We start from the raw sequence: 17,697 nt of genomic DNA, 5'->3' as shown, positions 1-17,697 counted from the left end.
TAACTGACTCACCACAGGTACAAGGACAAGCAGCTTCACCAGCAGAACTAGATTGCTTCTGAAAATGAGATCTCAGGCCTCTGCTCCGGCCGTGCTTCACCTCCAACGCGGCAGCACTGCTACTGGAACTAATTAAAGGCAAATCGGTAGAACTAGAAGCCACGACGCAAGAAAATATTCTGTGTAGCATCCAAGAAAGCCACCAGATAATCCAAAAGGCTGTTTAAGAGCCTGGCTGTCAGAGATCTCAGGATCTGCCAGGTCCATCACAAGTGTTTGCTTGTTCCCTCGTCCCCTATTTCTTCACACCAATTAGCTACATTATTTCATAGCTAGTGCTCAAGTCCAAATAACCATCTTTGAAACCCTTACTTTCACACAAAGACCAAAAAAATGGAGATCCTGAATGAGTTATTAAGTCTACTACACAGCTGACATTTAAAATACCTATTTTCCTTCAAAGCCAGAACGCTTTCACAGCAACTAAAGTGGTTCTTCGAGAAGCAAAACTACTAAGAGAATGTGTGGTTACAGCATTTCCCCAAAGGTCAGGCATTTATTCTCCATTCGTTCCCTCCGCCCACCAGAAAACACACTTGTTTTACACCTGGAAATCTCTTTCATCCATGGACGGCACTACGGGAAGCGGCACGAGGAAGGAAACAGGGATGTTTGAAGAGCAGGGACTCATCGACCAGACGAGCTGAAGCTGCAGACTACAAGGGCAGGCTTGCTGATACAAACACGTTCTGGAACCAGATCTGACACAGAAGAGAATTATATCACTGCAGGTGGCGAATTATATCACTTCGGGTTGCACTGGGTACTGAACACATCAAAATCCAGGCAGCTCATACGAACATTAACAGCCCCCAATCCTGGGACACCCCTAAGGCATTTGTCTACCTGTGGATTAGTAAATGATTTTTTTTTTTTAAAGAAACATAATGAGAGTCTATCCGCTAATTATAGACAGAGCAGCTTTGCTGAAAGCCTCTGCACGTGTTTGGTTGTGGCGCTGGGCTGACACGCAGCAGCAAGGTGAGGAAGCAGCTCCAGGAGGCCCAGCACACACAGACACTGGTCTGGGGGCACAACAGGCTCCGCTTTCCATGGCCAAAGGCACATTCCTCACCGAGCAGGACTTGGGCAGCCCCTCCACCCTCACCAACAGTGAAATGTTGTTTTCTTGACACGCTTTGAGCCACTTTATCCCTTCACAGCAGTGCACAGGCATATATCAACCGTTCTCCTTGTACCCAAAAGGCTGGGCTGGCTTGAGCTTCCCTGACAATTTACTCTTCAGGCAGCAGAAACTGAGATTGCGAAGGCTCACCTGAAACCCCAACATTGAAAGTTATAACTTCCTATTTTCCACCAATCCTTCTAGAAACCATCGCACTTTGCTGTTGCAGTCGCTCCCCCAGCCTCCCCAGACACACACAATAATTCATTTTAACCTGAATAGCAGAAGCAGTCGCTTTCTTGTAAAACCTCAGAGTTTAAAGATGACTTCTTCCACTTGCCATAATCCACTGTGTGGGAGAAACAGACACACAATATCACATTGTTCCCAGTACAACACTTCGAGCTGTACTTTCTGCTCTGAACACACTGAAACTCCACTTGAGGCTCCAGCAATTTCCATGCAGGAGGCAAAGGAGAATCTTGTATCTGATCTAATACGGGATAAATCAATGCGCACTCATTTACTGCTTATAGTTCCCATCAGCTCAAGGAGAGACACTGTCCTAGAGTTTCAAGGCTATCCACGCTGCCTTTGTCTACGGAAAACATACCTCGTACTTAGAGATATTTTGAAAACCCCATTTGAACGCTTCCCAGGAGTCTGGGCAAGAGACTGGAAATCACTAAACCCCCAGCCGATTCTCACCATTTTCAGTACATGATTTTGAGAAAGGTTGTGCAAGTTTGCTCCCCATTTTCGCCTTCTGCAGAAATTCAGTTAATATTAGTCATTCACCTCAGACAGGTGCTGGAAAGCTTAATTAGAGTGTGTACAGCTCTCAGAGATTCTCAGATAAGATGTACGTAGAAGGGCAGCATCATATTAATTAGTGTGGACTCAAGCAACAAACACGCTTCTCTGTCTCCTTCAGCTGTTGGAGCTGGAAAGAAAAATTACCCAGCCCCACAGTCCTTTGTGTTGTAGTCAGAAAACCACCAGCACCGCAGGGACCACATTTTTCTGGATGTGGTCTGAATTTCCGTCAAGTTTGCAGGATTCTGACCTTTTGCTGTGGCTGTAAACCGGAGCTCCCTGGAAGACATGTATCCCAGCACAAGTCAGGGAAGGCAGAGTTTTAATATTCCTCCCCATGCAAGTATTTGCTCCCATTAAGTGCTTAAGAGCTGTGTGATTTGGGAGATTAATTTTTGCAGCTGGACATTTTCTTTAAGAATGTAATTTTCCACACAGTTTTCTCATTTAGCTTTCTTTTCTTCTAACCCCAAGGCACCCACTTACCTAGAAGAGGATTCTCCTGCAAGATTTGGAATATACTCCTGCACTTTAGTCCTTTCTTTTTACATCTGCAACAGGCTTGCTTTCAGAAAACCCTGCTACTGTTTATTTCAACTCAGTAATTTGTCTGCATTTCCCAATAATCAACACCAAGAGGTCAAAACCACAAATTCATTTGTCCAAGGACCTGGCTGTAAGAAAGCCACACCGCGGATCAAGTTGGGTTTGTTTTTTGAAGCGCAAGAAGTTCCTTAAAAATGACGAGAGCTGATGTACTGAAACCACACAGATACACAGTGAGAGAATGTTGTGAGGCTGGAAAATAAATTACAATTTAGAGGAGGTTCATGGCATAGCAACACAGAACTAGTAACTTAATTATGATCAACCTCTGATGCATGATTCAGCCTAAGGGCGGTTACACCCGTGTCGTCTTTCCCTCAGTGTCACCTGGGGAGAGGACAATGGGTCCTTTATTACAAACAGCCCCAGCTGGTACTTGGGGACATCCTAAAAAAACCAGCTTTGTATTTAACCTGCCACCAAATGCTCAGGAGCTGATGGTCAGGCACAGTAACAAGTGAGCTGTTCCTCCAAATTTTGGCTGAATATTGTGAGAGTTTAAGCGTAAAGAAGCCAAAACCAGAAGGCAACAGCCTCCTGACTTTCCCTGTGCCCACGTCCTCATCATCACCCTGGCAGGTTCTCCCCCTCCTGAAAAGCACTTCTCACAGACACTTTTTCCCCAGAAAAGACAAGCTTCTGAATAAAAACATGACATTATACAGTTCTGTTAATGCCATTTCAGCCCTCAGCAGAGAAGGGGAGGCAGAGTGGAGAGGAAGCATTTGAATTCCTCACAGCCTCCGTGAGACACAACTTTTCTGCATTTCACAGTAGATTTTCTTTGCACGCAAAGAGGAAAGCTGGACTACACGTTCTGGGTTTTAAACAAGCTTACTTTCGCAAGCGGTGGCGTTAGTCTGCTCACTCGCTAATTTAAGCTTCCCGCTTCTCAGAGATAAATCCGCCTTTCAAGTTGTTGGTGCCAGCCTTCCTCTGCTCATCTTTCATCCCACTCCCGCCGTACCCACTGACTTCAGAAGGCTCCGTATCACTCTGTATCACTTGCGTCGAATAAGCTTTGTATTTTTTCAGCAAACTCAGCTGTAACAGTGATTAAAGCACATAGCCAAAATAATGGTTCTTCATTCAAAGAATTCCAGGAAATGAATTCTCGAAAAGCAAACAGTGATCTTCTAAGAAGCACAAAATTGGTCCCTAAATAACTTCCCTGTATTTCAAGGGAAGCAGATTGTGAAATATTTTTATTTATGATTAAGTTCATTCTTATACTTGTGCTTTAACACAATAATGTTGGCTTTAACCAAATGATAAACCTCACACAACTTATTTAAAGGTCTGGGAAGGAGGTGGAAGAAAAAGATGAGAGAAGAATGATTAAAATTAGTCACAAGAAAGCCTATAAATACACCACTGGACAGAGGAAGCATTCTCTCTTCTACTTAACTTAAAAATCAAGAGCTAAACTTCGACAGACAGATGCAATAGAGCAGATGTGATGGAGAAACAACACAGCAGAGCTTAGAGAAAGTCAAGTGGGCAGTTTAGCCAGGGATGCGTGTGGCAGGGTGTGAGAGGAGGAGGAGGGAGGAGGAATCTTGATTGTCAGGAACTTGCCACTGACTCACAAAGTCACAGAAGGAGAAAATTAAGGGAACTCATATGATTGCAAGAGAGAAATCAAATCACAGAGTCAGTATGGAATAGAGATATAATGTAGAAAAAAGGGATGCAAGACCAGGAAACGATTTATGTGTTACAAAGTTAAGCTTGTGGCAGAAAGGGCTCGATCGGGCTCACAGACCTGGGCGCACACCTGCAATGTCAGCAGACAGTCAGAGATGCGTGGAACAAAACTGCTCAAATACGTTCAGTGAGGAATAATGCAAAATAAAAACTCTCTACACATGCTCCAACACATCTACTGTTCCCATCTCGTTGACCACAGGACAACGGCTTTAAGGAAGATAAACCGAGGGGAACGCGCTGCTTCTAAGAGACAGTGGCTTCTGTTTTGCCCTCTCCCAATGCTCACAGGCTGGCTCTATCCCACTAAACACCTAGGGTTGACAGGAGTATGAATATATTGTCTAAAATCATACCAAGTTCTTTGATAAGAATACAATAAAGCTGCTAAAGGGATTTATCAACATGTATCACTTTCCTTTTTGCAAAGATCAGAATGTAAACTAGAAATAGGCAAAACAACAGTTGCAAAGGACAGATGCGTTGTGGCACTCAGACAATACTACAGGACATAACTGCAGCTGCTGCACCAGGGGTACAGCATGGCAGGTCGCTGCCAAGAAAAAGAGATGCTCTGGGCCAGGGAAGGAGAGTTGAGCTTAAGGACAACGAGGTCACATGGAAACCACAAAAAATGTGAGTTAGAAAGGGCATCGGTAGGACCCGTCTATCTGGTGTCCTCCGCCCTCTCGGTGTAACATGGGTGCCACGTAAACAAGCAACACAAGTAACTTTGGATCTGACTGTCTCAGGCCACTGCTGGGATGCTGAACAACAGCTCTGAGAGTTTCAGGTCCTGACATGTGCAAGAAAGAAGGGCAACTGCAAAGAGAAAAACAAGCGAGGCCATCAGAGCAGGCAGGAAAAAAACCAAAGCAATCTTACTTTCGTTAGGCAGCTCCTCCCGATCCAGGTCATCTAGAGGGGCTGAGGTGCTGCTGCCGCTGTCATCCAGGGTGAGGATGAGGGGGACGTCATCATCCATGCTCACAGCCATCCTGCCCCTTCAGAGCCTCCTGCCCCAAGAACTTTAAATAACGCCTTTTTCAGTTCCACTTGTAAAACGCTGATGTCAAAAAGTGTCCCTAGAAAGTCTTCCATCAGGGGTGTCTTCTAGACATAAGAATATAAAGGTATGGGTGCCCATCTCTAGAGACCACAGTTCACAAAAGGATCTAGTTATTTGCTTTCGAAAAGCAGCACAGGATGCCAGACTCAAGATGCAAAATATAAATTCAGAAGGTCAGGTCTGGGCTCCTGACTCTTGTCAGTGCAGGGCTCGTAGGACAGCACAGAGGCAAAAGAAAGTGCTTCTTGACAAACTCCTGACCACTCCACACAAGAAGCAGCCGGGCGGGACGCACCCAGAGCCAGCATGGTGCTAAGTGTCACCGTCACACATGGCTCTTTCCCCTGCCATGCCAAAATGCCTCGATTTCGGGTGGGGAGGGGAAAGAGGGAGACAAAGAGGCCAGTTTGAGTCTGCACACATGAAGTTCCCGTCAGCTTTTTGCTACAGCACCGTCAAAAAGTCGTGGATTTCTTCAAGAGATGGAGGAAAAGACGAATCACGCAGGCCCTGGGCAGCGTTACAGGGACGCTCCACAACCGGTGCCACCACGCAGCTGCCGCTCTCCTCGGCTCTTCCCCCGCAGGCCGTGGCCAGGGCACAAGTCACGGCGGAGGCCGCATCTCCCGCAGCCGCTGCTGAGCCCCGGGCTGAGCTGCCCCGCAGGGCTGCGCCGAGGGCCGGGACGCGAGCCTCGGCGGCGGGCACTCAGGGCTGGGCAGCAGAGCGGCCGGCAGCAGCCTGGTCCCGCGGCCTAGGAGAGAGGGACAGCGACACGGGGCTGTCACCACGCTGTGCAGGCCCCGGCCCGCCCCCCCCCGGCTCCCCCCGGCTCCAGCCCGCGCAAACCGGCCCCACGGCCCTCCCCGGCTTCTGCGAAGCCCCCGGGCGACCCTGCCCCCCGCCAGCCCCCCCTCCATGCCTGCGGCCCCCAGGGTCCCCCCGCCGCTGCCCCCCGGACACGACCCGGCCCCGCCGAACCGGCGCCCACGGCCGCTGCGACACCTCCTCAGCGCCCGGCGCGCGCGGCCCCGCCCCGCCGCCTCTCATTGGCCGCGGCCACGCGGGCCTCCCTCCCGCCCGCCAATCCGCGCTCCGGGCTCGCTCCGCCGCGCCCACCGCCGGCGCTCATCCCCTGCGAGAGGATCGAGATTATTCCCGCCTCCTCCTCTACCTCCCGCCCGCGCTTGCTCTTCTCATTGGGTAGCTGCGCTGCCACTCCGGGAAAATGGGAATGCTGATTGGCCCGGGGCGGCCGTGGGTTAACAGCATCACGCCTCAACCACGGGAAGGAATGGGCGGGCTCTCGGGGAGGGGAACGCGGGCTACCATTGGCTGTGTTGAGGCCCTGCCCTTGGTGTCAGGGGTGAGCGGAGCGGTTGCCTAGCAACGGCGGGACGCGGGAGCGGCGGAGCCCACCGAGGGGACCCCCCGGCCCACAGGTCCCTGGGCTGGGCCGCTGCCCCGGGCCGATCCTGTGCCCAGGCCCCACCAGGCTCTGGCGGCTGCAGGGAAGAGATGGGGCCTTAGGGACAGCCCAGCCCTGCCCCAGAAGGCGGCAGGTGCAGCCCCGCGACGGGCTGAGGGCCCCATTGCGAAACACGATGCTCCCAAGACCCGCCGAGGCCTCATCTGTCTCAGACGAGGTGAAGAGTTGTCAAGCTGGAAGCGAGCGGCCCAGCGTGTAATGAATAAATCTGTTCCACTTGTCCAGGCTGTGCATTTCTGTCACAGACAGCCCCCCAGGACGGTCCCTCTGTGCCTGCTGCAGCCCCATAAAGACACTGGGCTCCGATGTCACCACCAGCAGGATTCCTGCCAGTGTCACCGAGGGGCAGGTAACGCTCCTGTCCAACTGGAACAGTCCCCTTGCTACCCAAGCAGAGGTGTCCTGCCTTAAATTAACAACGCATTTGCAAACAAACCTTTCTTCTGCCCACCTGACGTCTCTCTGTGCACTCCCCTTCGCAGTGGTATTTCTTGCTTTGTGTCACCCTCTGGGGCTGGATTTACAAGGAGGACAAGGAGAGATCTCAAAAACAGCTCGCAAGAGCTGCCCAAAAGGCTGTGGATCTGCAGAGCAAGCGGGAAGTGGTAAAACAACTTCCCCGAGTGAGTGTGTGGAGCTGCAGCGGGACACTCAGCACCTGCGGACACAACTAATACACTTGCATCGGAGCACTAAGAACCAGTTGCCTCTCATGTAGTGACAGAGATTAAACCCGTCACGGTGCCGCTGGGTCAGGCTGCGTCGGGTGATCACCTGGCTCCTGCCGGCTCCTGGCAGGGTGTATATGGTGTTTTTCAGAGGGTACCTGCTCATCACAACGCTCCACTGATTTCAGCGGAAAGCAGCCCTGCAGCTGCACAATTGCACCACTACACAAGCAGCTTCCTCACAGAACCGCCTCTTGTCCCCAGCCACTGACTCAGCCCCGAAACCTCCCCTGCCAAGCGCTGTGCCGGTCTGGAGAGGCTGCAACGCTGGGCAGGACGCAGAGGAGCGAGGCTGCCGCAGATCGGGTGAGGTGTGTGTTGAGAAACCACAGAGCTGGTACAGGCTAAGCAGAGCAAACGTGATACTGCCCACACATCAAACCATCTTTTAGAGCTGCTTGTAGCACCTTGGGCTGGGCGCAGCTCATTTTGGAGGCTGAGCAGCTGCCAGATCGGCTGAGTCTACGGCAGAAAGAGTGTGATTTATCGCAGCGCTGAGCAGATAGAAAAATGAGAAATAAGTGCAGCAGCAGGCAGGAGTCCCAGCTGCAATTCAGGCCTTTGCATCATCAACCCTCACCTGGGCCAAGCACAGGGTGACTCTGGAGTTACAAAACAACAGAACATTTCCCCCATCTCATTTTATTCACACTTGGCATTTGCTCCAGACAAGCACCAGCCTCCCACAGCAGTAACGGAGCATCTCTTGTCCTCGCACTGTACAGCTCTGGTAGAACGAGAGGACAGGGCAGCAGTAAAGCATCAAATGTGAGCGAGAGCTGTAGTATAAAATCCAAGCACTCCATTTTTACCCATTTATCCTTTAACCAACGCTGTCCTTGTGGTGTAAATAGCAAGGAACTGCCAGTTCTGTCCCCCTGATGGCCTGGGAGCCCTCAGTGACAACCCAGGCCAGCGTGGGACTGGAAAGTGTGAGGCTGATGCAATGGGCTCTCATTTGCCCCATCAATTCCTTGAAGCCTGAACACAGCAGTGGGGATAAACTGGCCACCCCTGGCCATACAAGCCACTGTCAACTTGATTTTCAGATAAAATCTCTCTTCATTTTAAGAGGCTTCATCTTTCAAGCACTCCAGCACTGCACTCTGTGTCCTGCTTTTGAGTTTTGTAGCTCTCTGCTGCTCAGATTTCGGGGCAGTTATCCCCATTTGCTGGTGACTCACCCTCCCGGATCTGCCTGATCTGCCAGGGAGCAGAGTTCTGGCTTTCCTGTCAATCCACAACCCTCGTGTCTCCATCTAGTGTCCAAATCACACTGCGGGTTCTATCCTAAACCACTTGAAAGACCAGGAGGCTTAACAGGTTGCACATCACTGTATCAACATCCAAATTAGAGCTGAGCAGGCTCAGATTCTCGTCAGCACCCCCAACACCTCCTACGAGAAGGCACTAATTGCTTTCACATCCGCAGACCTTCACCACCCTGGCCAGTCCCACCGGAACCTCCACCCCAGCGGCACCTTCTGCTGTGGGAGCAAACCCCGAGCTCTGTCCCCCCAGCTCTGCTGCGGATGTCCCTGTGCCCGGTCCCGCTCCCCGGTGGGCTCTGGAGCCCCAGGGTGGGCAGCCCTGAGTCCCGCTGCTCCAAACTCCCAGGCAGAAGGAACCTGACTCATTACTGCACCTCATCCGATGGCCACTGGACAGTCAATGGAAGCTGCTGTAACCAGCAAGGCTGTCCCGCTCCGGTGCTGTGGTCACCCTCGGCTCCCGGCTCATCCTCCCACATGGAGCAGTGTCCCCGTCCTCCATTCACAGCCACGGGAGGTCCCAAGGTCCGCGAGGACTCACCCTACAGGTCAGGCCCCACCTCGGGGACAGTAAGGCTGGAATTATGTCCAGAGGGACGTTTGGCCTCACTTCCAGGGTGGCCTGGGTTTGCAGCCACCCGCTGCCGTGGAGCTCCTGGCCAAGGGGGGTCCACACACGCTTTTTGACCGCCCCCTCACCAGAGGGGCTCGGGGGGTGGCGGGGGCTGTCAGCGGGCTCTGGTTTTTACACCTGCCCATCTTGGGATTGTTTGAAGCCGGGCAGAGCCCGTCTGAGGGGGGGTTCAGCCGACTGAGAGACTGCGAACGCCCTCTGCGGGGAGCACCGTGGTTTTCAGAGCCCACATGGCTCTCGGGACACTTCCAGAGGCAGGAGTTGTCCTTACGGCCCGTGTCACAGGCTGCCGGTGCCGGGGACGCCGCGGTGCGCGGGTGGACGGCTCTCACCGGTGTCTCCCGGGAGCGGGGGGAAGGGCTGGGCTGGTGTCGGGGGGCGGGCGGGGGGCTCCAGAGCAGCACGTGGAGCTTGGCCACATCTTCCTTCCTCATCCACGGAGCTGCCCAGGCCGGACCCTCGGGCTTGGCACCGAACAGGGACTCGTCGCAGAAGGATGGAGTGTGACTTCTCAACCTTGGAGGGGTGAGGAGAAAGCACAGTCAGTACCACTTAAAAGAATGAACCCTGTCAGCAATCGCTAACCCAAGGATGTGTAAATCAACAGGCCAGTTTCAGGTTGGTCCACTCCTTTAACAAAGATAAGGGTGATTTAAAGAACACCTTATCAGGAGCTCCTGTCCTTGCAGTTTGAACATCCTGGAACCTGTGCAACTAGCTGAGTTTATATCTTAAGACAATCAGAGTGTCCTTTAGATGAACTTTGCTCATTATAATACTAAAAATCACCCCCACAGGAGCAAAGACCCCTGCCCAAGTCAAAACCCCAACCCATGAGCATGCAGAGTACAAGAAAATGATGGTGTGGCCACATGTAAATCACTGAGCGGTCCTGGAAAGGAGGGTGGAGAACCTGGGGAGGTACCAACCCGAACAGAAAGGGCAAATGATGTCAGTGCTGTGAAGGTGCACTGGCTCGGTGGTTTTATCACCCAGCACCCGACATTGCGCAACCTCGTAATAAAACAATATCTCGCCTCTGTGTGTGTATTCGGCTGCTGCACAGCGGGTAACGAACCCGCTTTGGGGACAACAAAAGGGGGGGACCAGGGACTTCACGGGGACAAACACGCGCGGGTCCGTGGGGCAGGTTGAGCTTCACCCCAGCCCGCCCGGGCCGGCCCAGCGCACCCACCCCGGGGCCGGCTGCCCCGAGCCGCCGCTCACCTGCACCTACTCCTCGGTCGGGGGCCGCCCCCGGGGGCCGCCGGCACCGACACCGCCCAGGGAGGAGCGAAGCCGGGCGGCGCCGGGCGGGACGCCGGGCTGCCGAACAGCGACTCGTCCACGAAGGACGCCCGGGCCCGGCGGACGGCCCGGCCCCGGCCCCCCCGCGGCAGCTGCGGGGCGGGCGCGGAGGCGCCTCCCGGTGCCGGCCCCGCCGCCCGCATGGCCGCCCGGGGCGGGGCCGGGACAGACCCGCCCCTTCCGCGCCCGCCCCCCGCACGTGCTTCCGCCGCCGCTACCGACATGGCGCCGCCGCGCGCCCGCCGCCAGTCCCGGGGAGCGCCGGTAGGAACGGGGCGGGGCTCGGGCGGGGGCGGAGTCAACGGGGTCCCCAGTGCCGGTGTCCCCAGTGCCGGTGTGCCCGGTACCCGTGGGCCTGTGTGCTGGTTTCCCATGTGCCGGTGTCCTCCGTGCCCGGTGTCGGTCTCCCTTGTGCCCGATACCAGTGTCCCCGGTCCCAACGTGCCGGTGTGCCCGGTACCCCTATCCCCACGTACAGGTGTCCCCTGTGCCCGGTGCCGGCATCCTCGATACCGGTGTCCCCGGTGCCCCGTGTCCCTGTTCCCCGTGTGCTGCTGTGCCCGGTACCGGTGTCCCCGCGTCCCCCGTACTGATGTCCCCGGTTCCTGTGTGTTGTTGTCCCCTAAGCCAGTGTCCCCAGTCCCCAGTGCCAGTGCCCCCGGTACCGGTGCCCCCGTAACTGTGTCTCCAGTACTGCTGTCCCAGTAGCAGTGTACCCGGTCCAGTGTCCCTAATGCCACTGCCTCCGGTATCGGTGTCCTCAGTACTGGTGTCCTCAGTCCCAGTGTCCCCAGTGCCAGTATCCCCTGTACCTGTGTCCCCGGCACTGGTGTCCCTTCCCACCAAGCTGCAGTGCCCTGGAACCGTGGGGGCACCGGTGACCGCAGCCGTGTCCCCCGCTGTCCCCAGGTCCCCACACCGCCGCTCCCCGCCTTCCCCACCGCCGAGGAGGAGGAGGACGCTGATGGCACCGAGGCCGAACCGGACACGCGGGCGCTGGTGCGGGCGCAGAACCAGAAGAAGAAGAAATCCGGGGGCTTCCAGTCCATGGGTACGTGTGGGGGGTGACAGCTGTCCTGGGCTGGGGACCGTGCCCTCACCTGTCCCCATCCCCACAGGCCTCAGCTACCCCGTCTTCAAAGGCATCATGAAGAAGGGCTACAAGGTGCCCACCCCCATCCAGAGGAAGGTGAGCGCGGGGGGCGGCGGGACCCCCACTCCGGGGCACGGTGACAGTGACGGTGACGTTGGGGCGGTGTCTCGCAGAGCATCCCCGCCATCCTGCGCGGCCGGGACGTGGTGGCCATGGCGCGGACGGGCAGCGGGAAGACGGCCTGCTTCCTCATCCCCATGTTCGAGCGGCTCAAGGCGCCCAGCCAGGCCGGGGCGCGCGCCCTCGTCCTCTCGCCCACCCGCGAGCTGGCCCTGCAGACCCTCAAGTTCACCAAGGAGGTACGGGACACAACGGGGACAACGGGGGCAAGTGGGGACAACGGGGCAAGGGGGTCGGTTTTGCTCCCCTCCGCTGACACGACATTTCTCACTCCGCAGCTGGGCAAGTTCACAGGCTTGAAGACAGCCCTGATTCTGGGAGGAGACAAGTAAGGTGTCCCCATGTCCCCAAGTCCCCTCAAGCCTCCTCAAAACCTGGCAAGGGCTGAGCTGCCCCGTGCCACCTGGCGGCGCTCCAGCCTCTCCCCCTCCTCGCAGGATGGAGGATCAATTCGCTGCCCTGCATGAGAACCCCGACATGTGAGTAGGGACACAGGGAGGGGACCTGGTGGGGAAATGTCCCTGAGAGCCACCCCCCATCTGGGGACATCACTGGTGCTTACAGCCAGTGTGCCTAGTGGACGTGTCCCGGTGTCACCTTGGAGCATATCCCCCTGCTCCCCGTGGGTCATATTTGGCACCTGCACCCAGGAGGGTGTGGGGACACTGTCCCCTCCCTACCTGGTCTCATCACCATCTCTGTCCCCACAGAATCATCGCCACCCCCGGGCGCCTGGTGCATGTGGCGGTGGAGATGAAGCTGAAGCTGCACACCGTGGAGTATGTGGTGTTTGACGAGGCCGACAGGTCAGCAGGGCACAGAGGTGTCCCCAGGGCTGGCAGTGCCCCCACGCGTGGGGCGCGAGCGAGGTTCCCCTGGGGGGTGGCAGGGCTGGGCATGGAGGGACCACACTGGCGCTGCCATGTCCCGTGTCCCCTCCCCTGCAGGCTCTTTGAGATGGGCTTTGCTGAGCAGCTGCAGGAGATCATCGCCCGGCTCCCAGACTGTCACCAGACTGTCCTTTTCTCTGCCACGCTGCCCAAGCTGCTCGTCGAGTTCGCCCGGGCTGGTACGGAGCGTGGGGCACACCTCAGGGGGCTCGGGGACACGGCGCTGGTGAAACCGAGCTGAGCACAGGCTGGGCCAAGTGAGTGTCCCCGAGCTGAGGGGTGGGGCTGGTCCCAGGTCCTGCATGTCACCACACCCCACAGGTCTCACGGAGCCGATGCTGATCCGGCTGGATGTGGAGTCCAAGCTCAGCGACCAGCTCAAGGTGAGATGGGCCTGGGGGGCTCCAGACAGGCTCTGTGCCCCCACCCCCTGCAAGCCACCCTGCAGGGGCTCTGGGCTGGCGGGGAGGGGACATGAGGGGTGGCTATGGCTGATGTGGGGACACCGAAGGCTCAGCTCTGGTTTCTGTGCAGCTGGCTTTCTTCCACCTGCGTGGGGACGACAAACCAGCCGTGCTGCTCCACCTGCTCCGCAGTGTGGTGAAGCCCCAGGACCAGACCGTCGTCTTCGTGGCCACCAAGCACCACACGGAGTATCTCAAGGAGGCAAGTAGTGTTCGGGGGTGCCCAGCGTGTACCCCAGGCTGCTGGGGGGGCCTGATGCCCCATTCCAGACCCACATGGGGTCTGCATCTGTGGGATTCTCCACATCTGTTTTCCTGCGTTGAGGGAGAAGTTCCCAAGCATGTGATTGTGGAGGTGCTGCATCTACCTACCCCTCAGAAAAAGGGGGGAGTGCAGGGGAATTTGGGGGTCCCAGGACCCCGGGGGCCTGTCCTGTGGCTAAGGGTGCATGGCCAGGTGGGCTCTGATCTCTCTTGCCTCCTCCCCAGCTGCTGACGGCGCAGGGCATCCGCTGCACACACATCTACAGCTCGCTGGACCAGACCGCCCGCAAGATCAACATCGCCAAGTTCTCCCAGGGCAAGTGCCCGGTGCTGCTGGTCACCGACGTGGCCGCGCGTGGGCTCGACATCCCCATGCTGGACAACGTCATCAACTACAGCTTCCCCGCCAAGGCCAAGCTGTTCCTGCATCGCGTCGGTGGGTGCCGCTGCGCCACGTCCTTGTGGCTGAGAGTCCCTCGGGGTGACGGGGGGGGGTGAGTGGGCTGTCCCGTGTCCCCTGTTTTTCCCATCCCTGTGCCCTGCTGGGCTGGCGCTGGTGCCCCTGACTTAGCGGTGATGTCTTTGGGGCAGGAGGTCACAGTGTTGCATCAGGAGACAGGCTGGGGACAGAGCTGGGGCAGGAATGTCCCTGAGCTCCCAGCTGAACTGTGGTGGCTCCTGGGGACAAGGCTGGTGCCTTCCATTTAGGGTGACACCATGGTGGGCTCCCCTTTGCCCCCACAGCCCCTTGCCAGCCATGCCCACCTGGTAAATGTCACCTACATGGGCTCCCAGGGCCACCAGCAGGTCCTTGCCTGCGTGAAGACAGGCTGGACTGTCACAGGCTCTGGTGTCCCACTCTGCTCCTCCCCGTACCAGGTCGTGTGGCCCGTGCTGGCCGGAGCGGCACTGCCTACTCTCTGGTGGCTCCCGACGAGATGCCCTACGTCTTTGACCTCCACCTCTTCCTGGGGCGCCCGCTCGTCCTCGCCGGCGCCCAGGAGATGCCGGCTGGTGAGGCAGACCTGGCTGTAGGCATCAGGGTGGCCATGTGTCCAAGCTGGGACACTGGCCACGTGGCCACCGGGGTTTTATCCTTGGCCAGTGCTGGTGTTTGTGGTCTTGTGGTTGGGGGAAATGGGGTGTTGGGGATGCTGAATTAACACCATCAAGCTCTGCTTTGTTTAATCCTGCTTTGCTGCCATGCCTGCTGCAACCGTCCCAGGTGGGTGACAGCGAGGTGACACCGTGTCCTCTGGGCTGCAGATGCTGACGGGGTGCTGGGCCGTGTCCCCCAGAGCCTGGTGGACGATGAGGAGTGCCTGCTGCTGACGGACCAGGAGGGCTCGCTGGAGCTGCGCAGCCTGCGCCGTGTTGCCGAGAACGCCCACAAGCAATACCTGCGCTCCCGGCCCGGCCCCTCGCCCGAGTCCATCAAGAGGGCGAAGGAGCTGGACGTGTCCCAGCTGGGCATGCACCCGCTCTTCAGTGAGTGCCTGGGGATGCCGAGGGGCGGGATGCTGTTACCGAATCCCAGAATGTCAGGGGTTGGAAGGGACCTGGAAAGCTCATCCAGTGCAATCCCCTCATGGAGCAGGAACACCCAGATGAGGTTACACAGGAAGGTGTCCAGGCGGGTTGGAATGTCTGCACAGAAGGAGACTCCACAACCTCCCTGGGCAGCCTGGGCCAGGCTCTGGCACCCTCACTGAGAAGAAGTTTCTTCTCATATATAAGTGGAACCTCCTGTGTTCCAGTTTGTACCCATTGCCTCTTGTCCTATCACTGGTTGTCACTGAGAACAGCCTGGCTCTCGCCAAAGGGCTGAGCTGTGCCCCTCTCCATGCCTTCCCCAGGCGCTCGCTTCGAAGACACCGAGCTGGAGCGGCTGAAGCTCGTGGACAGCATTAAAACCTACAAGTCCAAGGCGGTGAGTTGGGAGCTGCCCTCGGGCGCAGGGTTGGGGTGGGAGGGAAGGTCTGTGCGTTCAGCTGCACAGCTCACCGGGGTTCAATGCTCCCGCCCCGGGAACAGACCATCTTTGAGATCAATGCCACATCCCGGACACCGGCCAGCACCGTGATGCGGTCGAAGCGGCGCCACGACCATGTGCTCATCGAGAAGTACCAGCGCGGGCAGCAGGAGAAGCGGGCAGCGGCTCTGCAAGGGCAGGGGCTGTGCCCGGCCCCCCCCGCACCCCAGGAGGGAGAAGGAGAAGGAGAGGAGGAGGAAAACCTGCAGGTAATGAGGATGAGGAGTTTGGCTGTGCCAGGTTTCGGGGGCTCATGCAGTGACTGCCAGGGGGTCATGGCTCCTCCATCACATCCCCTGTCCTCTCCCAGGACGTGTTCTCCACCGTCGTGGGCCAGAAGCGAAAACGGGGCCGAGGAGGCGATGATGGTGCCAGGAAAAAGACGCGGCAGCCAGCGCAGCGGGACGAGGACTTCTACATCCCGTACCGGCCCAAGGACTTTGAGAGCGAGAGGGGGTGAGTTTGGAGGTGTCCTCCCGCCGCCTGCTCTGCTCTGCATGTGGGGGCTGCTCTCATCACCTCCCTTTGCAGGCTGAGCGTGGGTGGCGAGGGCAGCGCCTTCGAGCAGCAGGCAGCTGGAGCCGTCCTGGATCTCATGGGTGATGAAAACCACAACCTCAACAAGAGCAAGCAGCTGCTGAAGTGGTGAGTGGGGTCTGTCCGTGGGCTGGGTGGTGCGAAATCAGAGCTGGGGGTCCCACCACACTCATGTCTCCCACAGGGACCGCAAGAAGAAGCGGTTCGTGGGGCAGACGGGCCAGGAGAGCAAGAAGAAAGTGCGGACGGAGAGCGGGCGCTACATCAGCAGCTCCTACAAGAACAACCTGTATCCTGCCTGCGCCATGGCGAGGGCTGGGGGCGAGGGGCAGCGGGGCTGGACGTTGTCCCTGGCTCTGAGGGCAGGGAGGCTGCTCTGAATCTGTGATGGGTCGAGCGATGGGGAGTCCTGCACGTTCCCTTAACCCCCCTGGCCCAGCTATGAGAAGTGGAAGCAGAAATACAAGGTTGACGAGCGGGACGAGGATGAGGAGGACCAGCGAGGCAGGGAGCAGTTCCGAGGGAAGCACCGGCGCGGGCACGGTGAGTACCGGGAGCCCCATGTTGTTCCCCTGACACCTCACTGTGTCCCCTGACCTGAGCCTGGCTGTGTCCCCCCGCAGGGTCCGCGCAGCCCCCGGCGCAGGGCAGGGTGCGCTCGGAGCTGAAGAACAAGCAGCAGATCCTGAAGCAGCGCAAGAAGGCGGCCAAGCAGCGGTTCCTGCAGAGCGGGGGGCTGAAGCGCCTGAAGGCCAGGAACCGGCAGCGGGTGCAGGAGCTGCGGCAGATGGCGTTTGGGCGCAGGGTGGGGGGCGCCAAGAAGGGCAAACTACGCAAGAGGGTGTAGGGGAGGGGGTCGTGCCCCCACGGCTGCCCGGAAAGGAGATATTAAATATTTGGCTGGTTTTTCATCCTGACTCCTTTTTGTCCTTCCTACAAGTGTCGTGCTGGGGGTAATTCTTACCCCCTTGGGCCGCCCCCAGGCGCAGTCCTAAAACAAGTGGGTGCTGCGGGGCCACACTGGGTTATATTTTGACAGGAGGCACTTTAGGGGATACCAACAGCTGGAATGTGAGCGGCAGCTCCCCCTTCCTCTGCGGCAACCGGTGCGGCGATGAGAACGATTCACACAGATAGAGACGGACAGGCACAGTTCTTGTCAGCAGCGAGAGCAGAGCCAGGCAGAGCACAGCTCCCTTTTATTAACAGTTCTCAATGTATATGTTTACAGATACAGGGCTGGACCAAGAGGTTGGACAGTTTTATCAAAAAATGCTATTCCAGACACACCACGCTCATGTTGTGACTGTTTTCAGTCACGTTCCTGTACGCATCTTGGGGGCGACGTTCTGACCCACTCATTCACAGGCCCAGGCCCAACATTCACACATCATATGTATGGGGGCGGTTTTCCAACCCAAGA

General features: G+C 57.1%; 3 protein-coding genes across 4 annotated transcripts in view; 1 reads left to right on the top strand and 2 right to left on the bottom strand.

The window, feature by feature from the left end:
* Positions 1–6,425, bottom strand: part of TPCN1 (two pore segment channel 1) — a 47,067-nt gene extending 40,642 nt beyond the window's left edge. The window contains exons 1-2 of one of the 2 annotated variants that reach the window (XM_082066694.1): positions 6,390–6,425; positions 5,201–6,138 (exon numbers count right to left, since the gene is read on the bottom strand). In XM_082066694.1, the coding sequence (XP_081922820.1) occupies positions 5,201–5,312 (112 nt within the window). In that variant the 5' untranslated portion in view covers positions 5,313–6,138; positions 6,390–6,425. Of the gene's footprint in view, positions 1–5,200; positions 6,139–6,365 lie in introns of both variants that reach the window. The other variant, XM_082066693.1, reaches the window with a different exon arrangement.
* Positions 6,426–8,209: 1,784 nt separating this feature from the next.
* RITA1 (RBPJ interacting and tubulin associated 1) lies at positions 8,210–10,972 on the bottom strand. The gene is made up of 2 exons (XM_082066250.1): positions 10,734–10,972; positions 8,210–10,022 (listed from the first exon to the last, which is right to left on the bottom strand). Exons 1-2 carry the CDS (start codon positions 10,955–10,957, stop codon positions 9,479–9,481), a joined length of 768 nt encoding a protein of 255 aa, XP_081922376.1. The 5' UTR covers positions 10,958–10,972; the 3' UTR covers positions 8,210–9,478.
* Positions 10,973–11,016: 44 nt separating this feature from the next.
* DDX54 (DEAD-box helicase 54) lies at positions 11,017–17,156 on the top strand. Its single transcript, XM_082066243.1, has 20 exons — positions 11,017–11,078; positions 11,724–11,865; positions 11,933–12,003; positions 12,081–12,266; positions 12,366–12,415; positions 12,525–12,566; positions 12,798–12,893; positions 13,035–13,156; positions 13,299–13,360; positions 13,512–13,643; positions 13,931–14,141; positions 14,585–14,719; positions 14,972–15,193; positions 15,562–15,635; positions 15,740–15,946; positions 16,048–16,193; positions 16,269–16,382; positions 16,459–16,563; positions 16,714–16,817; positions 16,898–17,156. The coding sequence occupies exons 1-20, from the start codon at positions 11,037–11,039 to the stop codon at positions 17,119–17,121; spliced, it is 2,487 nt and encodes an 828-aa protein (XP_081922369.1). The 5' UTR covers positions 11,017–11,036; the 3' UTR covers positions 17,122–17,156.
* The last annotated feature ends 541 nt before the right edge of the window (positions 17,157–17,697 follow it).

The sequence above is a fragment of the Streptopelia decaocto genome (assembly GCF_964273445.1).
Source record: "Streptopelia decaocto genome assembly, chromosome: 15".
NCBI lineage: Eukaryota > Metazoa > Chordata > Aves > Columbiformes > Columbidae > Streptopelia > Streptopelia decaocto.
Note: the sequence above shows the minus strand (reverse complement) of the source record. Positions and strands in the feature narration are given on the sequence as shown.